The 5,065-nt window shown below is 36.3% G+C and overlaps 1 protein-coding gene across 1 annotated transcript; it reads right to left on the reverse strand.

The window, feature by feature from the left end:
* Nucleotides 1-1,301: 1,301 nt before the first annotated feature.
* Nucleotides 1,302-4,785, reverse strand: LOC131319380 (aluminum-activated malate transporter 2-like). Its single transcript, XM_058349606.1, has 6 exons — nt 4,465-4,785; nt 3,846-3,986; nt 3,419-3,691; nt 3,039-3,163; nt 2,814-2,957; nt 1,302-1,754 (listed from the first exon to the last, which is right to left on the reverse strand). The coding sequence occupies exons 1-6, from the start codon at nt 4,748-4,750 to the stop codon at nt 1,308-1,310; spliced, it is 1,416 nt and encodes a 471-aa protein (XP_058205589.1). The 5' UTR covers nt 4,751-4,785; the 3' UTR covers nt 1,302-1,307.
* Between the last annotated feature and the right edge of the window lie 280 nt (nt 4,786-5,065).

The raw sequence follows: 5,065 nt of genomic DNA on the forward strand, positions 1-5,065 counted from the left end.
AGGATTCAATTTTTTTTTCAAATTATATGTGTTCAGATGAGGCACTTAACGATATTTGATCGAGTTGATTTTTGGTAGTACTCGACGAGATCTACGCAGTGGACGTCTTCAATCATCCGACCGATGCCGGCAAGGCCGCACAACACGCTGCTCAGCACCCACCCCGAGTTCGAGTAAAAGTACGCATTTAGGAACCGCTACCTGATTTCCTAAGCTCCTTTATCAATATCACCACCCATCGAGTGAGATCCATAAACTAAGTTTTGAATGGACATACATCACGGGGTAATTCCCATGCATGAAGTTTTTTTTTTTTCTAATATTGTATACATAAGTGCAAAATTAGAGAAAAATTAGTGAGTTAACAACTAAAAGCGATTTCAACATTTTTTCATAGACTCGAACCTTAAACTTTCCCTTCAAAAGCCAAGGGTAGAACCATATGCAACCTGACTATGCACATTGAATTTTGTGCATAGATTGTACAGAGATCGCGATGTGGTGTCCACACAAATGATCTGAGTCGTTTATTAAATTTAATGTCTTTTGGAGTGGCTCCTCAGAAAATTAGTTCAAATGGATAAACTATAAGTGTTCGATCCAATTTTTTAACTTTTCATTTAGATTATGCAACCCGACCATGCACACAGATAAGTTACTTAACTTTTTAATCCAAACCCTATGCGGGATTACCATGAGAGAAATTTATTCACGGCGGAATGCAATTTCATCACTCCATTCGCGCAATCGATAGATGAGATGTGTTTTCAATTTTGACTGATCAAATAATTATTACCAGTCACAATTGGTTTTTAATTCGGATCGTTCAAAACATTTTTGGACACGTGTAATTTAGCACAGAAGAATTGAGAGAGAGAGAGAGAGAGAGCCTCCTTGGCTTGGACATTTTGATCAGGAGACTGATGCGGAAGGAATTGGGAATCTGGTAAAGAGACGAAAATTTTTCGTGGGTTACTTTCATGATGTATTGAGTCATTTAAGTTGCCCCAATTGATACCCAATTAAGACCCAATTAATAATGGGTTAGTTGGGTTTGGACCCATTCTTACCCAACTAATAAATGAATTGGGTTGGATCTATTTTTTAGTTGATGGGTCTGGATTTGTTAATGGGTCTGGATTCAATTTGCCACCCCTAATTTTAATGTGTTGAATCGTTGATGTAAAGAAATTTTAAAAAATTAAAAGATAAGGTGGTTAATGTAATTCAAAAAGTAAATTTATTTTCGCGTTCTACTTTTTACCGATGACCGATGACTCTACACTTTTTACACTACAGTTATTTGGTTAGTCTGATGATGTTCCATGTACACTAACAATAACATGGTTCCCATCACCATCATGGCCGTTAATCAACTTTACGATTCCACGGTGAAGTAACCCAGGCTTATCCGGTGATATGGTCCCTACAACAGCATTCTTGAATTGTGCTTGTCGGGAAAGCTCATGGATGGACTCATCAATTTTTTCTACACATTTTACAATATTGGTCAGTATAGATGAAACGATAAGGGATGGTATCATTCCGAGGAGGTCATCTCCCTTTCTTGAGACTGCTTCCAGGACTGTTTTGAGTTCATCCACAGCTCTTTTGGAACTCTCTATATGTACATCAACAGAAGATGGTGGTGCAAAAGTTTTGATGGCTAAGGCTAGTTCTTTCAAAGCCTTTCCGGATTCCAAGCTCATTTTCATGCAAGGTTGTTGAATTTTTCTGTGAAACTCTGGTGGTGCCTGCGAGATAAAACATGTAAGTAAGTTTGCAACGGGAGTAAACAAAGGTGAATATGACGGCCAAATTGATTGCATAACATATGTTATAGAAAGTGAAATAAATTTTTCTTCCGTTTTATCTCGTTGTAGTTTGTGAATATACTCCCTCCGTCCCTAAATAAATATCTGGCGCGTAAAACTAAGTTTTACAAAACATGCATATTTTTTATTAAAAAATTTAATTTTTTTTTCATAATCTAGTAGAACTCATTGCCATCTATTGATTTGTGAAAAAAATTAATTTTTTTAACGAAACAAATATATCTTTTTGAAAGCTTAGTTTTGCGCACCAAACACTTATTTAAGGACGGAGGGAGTATAATTTACATGGAGTAACAAGTTTAAAATTGTGACCCACCCTAGTCAGTTTGTTAGTTCTATGTGAAAAGATCATATAATGTCACAACATTCTGCCTAAAAATTTTGTACTTACAGTATTATTTGTACATAAATAGAATCTACATAAGGAATATTGTGTTAATTATTTAACAAAGTAGAAGTAGTTTCCAAATTAATGGGGTATTAAGAATATTGATATTGGCTTTTTTGTTCTAATAATCTTGCTTTGTGTACTTGATCAAACAATTTGGAAGGCGCATACTTTTTTAGGGATGACATTGAAAAGACAAAAGAGGCATAAAACCGCCAAGTGTCCAACTGATTTATTCTCCTACTTTAGTAATTCAACTAGATGAGCGAAAAAAATTTGCTAAATGGAAATCTTGGATGTGGAAAGAATAATCTATTTTTTAACTAGTATATATATTAGTAGCTTTTTTTGTGATGGGTGCTGAATATGATACCAATTTGCATGAATTGCCACGGCAATGGAAGGCAAAATTCTTTACCAATTTTTGATATTTCTTTTACAAAATGGGTGTATTGGTGTAAGGAAAAGTCCACGGTTAAAAGCAACTTATACAAATATGTATAATTTAAAATCTAGAATCTGTTGTTAAAATTTGAAGGTACGTTAGGTTCTAAAATATGTATTTACAACTATCGTAAACACGGTTATACCTGAATTTCAAAATTCAAGTAGGCGTTGAGAGCCTCAATATGGTAAGCACACTGGCGAGTAAGGACTCCAATCTCCAAGTACTGTTTCCATGGATGACGAAAAAGAAAACTCCCATGGCCAGGTTCCCACCATGCAAAGTTTGCCTGCCATAATTTCAACTATTTTCAATTAAGAGAGAGAGAGAGAGAGAGAGAGAGAGAGAGAGAATTTACTACTCCACTCACCAAGGATTCTTCGGTGGTTCTTGTGTTGAGGACACGTTTGTAACCGTGAATGAATGACTTAACTTTCTTGGGTCCCATCGTGCTATTTCCATCTCTAGAAACTCTGAAATAATCACTTCCAAATCCTGCATTGGTTTTTAGTCAAGTTTGGACGAACTTGATAGTTTCTTAAATTAAAGTTAAAGATAGTCAACGTTATTGATGTTTAGAGAATTTTAATTTTAAATTTTTCTTCAAAATTTTTTGCGATTAATCATTAGACTCGACGGAGAAATTAGAAAAACAATGTAAAAATATGAAGAAGAGTTTAAAAAGGTTCAATACGACCAAGAGAAACACAGTAAAGCCGATTTTATTGAATTACGGGGTTAGATAAGTACCTTCAAGGCAGTTGGAAAGCAATTCCAGGTTGGTTGCAACGAGAGTGTGAAGATCTTGACCAGCCCAAACAGGGCAAACAAATACGGAGATGATTATACAAATCAGACCGCCAAGCAAAATGGTGGATAGTCTATGATGAGCAAGCTCGACGATTTCATCAACTTTGTATCCGGAGATCGATACTAAACTGAATGTCAATAAGAATATCATTACCCCGTAGTCGTATCTCGCCTTGACGTGCGGAAAGAACCTCGTATATGTAGATGCTACAGCTGCAATATTTAAATACACTCCATCAATTTATCACAAACCAGTAGCAAGAATTGTGAATCTCTTCCGGCGTTTAAAGATATAAGTAATTTTTTATCTGGTTAGAATAGAATGAGAGACTATTAAATTGGAGCGAAAGGAGTACAATACACGTACCTATTAAGAAGACAAACAAGCCAAGAATAATGGGTTCTTGTTTTTCTCCAACGAGGAATCCTAATTGGTTTACACCAACGCCTAGAGCACCAGCTAGTATTGTGGCTAAACATCTGTTCAAGCTTTTCGACAGTGTTGCACCTACAAAAGGGAAAAAAAAAAAAAAAACAATGATTCAAGTACGATTTTCAGACGGACAACACAAATAGCAAAAATTCCATTAGGTCGAACGTTTGAATTCTACTGTGGTCATTAACTCAGGATTCCGGAATTAGTTGAGGTATGCGTGAGCTATCTCAGACATCCAATTATTAAAAACAATTAATTAATTACAATGCATGATTTTTTTATTTCCCTTGAAGTTTCCTTAATAGAATTCCTTCGCATACCCACATTTCTTTTTGTTAGTGCTGCTACGGGTACCGTTCAGAAAGTGTACAAAAAGTCAATTGCATACCCGTGTATCCCATATAAATACTAGATATAAGATCCACATCGATTGTGAGTATGGAGCGCGCAGATCTTTCGGTACATTATCTTGGTACTCGTAACAATTTTCGTTTATTCTAACAAGAGCAAGTGAAGATGAAAGATGTAGAAGCAAAATGGGGAGACATACCAACTGTGAATTCAAAAACAACCACAACAGTCATGACAGCCCACATGCCCGAGGACTCGAAGCCGTTGTACAAAGGCCTAGCGTAGTAGAAGAATGACACCAATGTGAGAGCCAACCCCACTTTAAGGGAATGGACGATTCTTCTTGGGTCATCTTGCCCTACCTGTTTTGTTTTCTTGGCTAAATCTAATGCCGTGGCATTAATCTTGGCAAACACGGCCTTAATGCAACCACTCCCATCAATGGTGATCCCGGTTTTCTCCTGTCCTTGTAATTCTGTTTCCATGGCTAGAGAGAGAGAGAGAGAGAGAGAGAGAGAGAGAGATGGGACAATGCTTGTGCTGTGTGGAGGGCCATCAATAGCCTAGATTTATAGTAAAGAAGTGATGAAGGTGGTGGCAGACCTACTGCCTCGGTTTCAAAAAAGCTAGTATGCGAATCGAGAACTTTAGATGTGTGAATAGAAAAGCATCTCCAATCATGTAAAAATATATTGTCGTTAAAAATGTTTTTATATTTCTTTCTAGTAATTTATTGAATATCGATCAATGAGTTCTTTTAATTCTTGTAAAAATGTTACTTCATTCGTCCCTTTTTTAGA

This window comes from Rhododendron vialii, chromosome 3a, assembly GCF_030253575.1.
Source record: "Rhododendron vialii isolate Sample 1 chromosome 3a, ASM3025357v1".
In the NCBI taxonomy this organism is placed as follows: Eukaryota; Viridiplantae; Streptophyta; class Magnoliopsida; order Ericales; family Ericaceae; genus Rhododendron; species Rhododendron vialii.

Excerpts from the sequence above, each read along its gene's own strand:
- LOC131319380 (XM_058349606.1), bottom strand. The coding sequence starts at position 4,750 with ATGGAAACAGAATTACAAGGACAGGAGAAAACCGGGATCACCATTGAT. Across the intron at positions 3,987-4,464 it reads TGTTTTTGAATTCACAGTTG|GTGCAACACTGTCGAAAAGC; the intron begins GTATGTCTCCCC and ends TCCCTTTTGTAG. Across the intron at positions 1,755-2,813 it reads ACTTGAATTTTGAAATTCAG|GCACCACCAGAGTTTCACAG; the intron begins GTATAACCGTGT and ends TTTATCTCGCAG.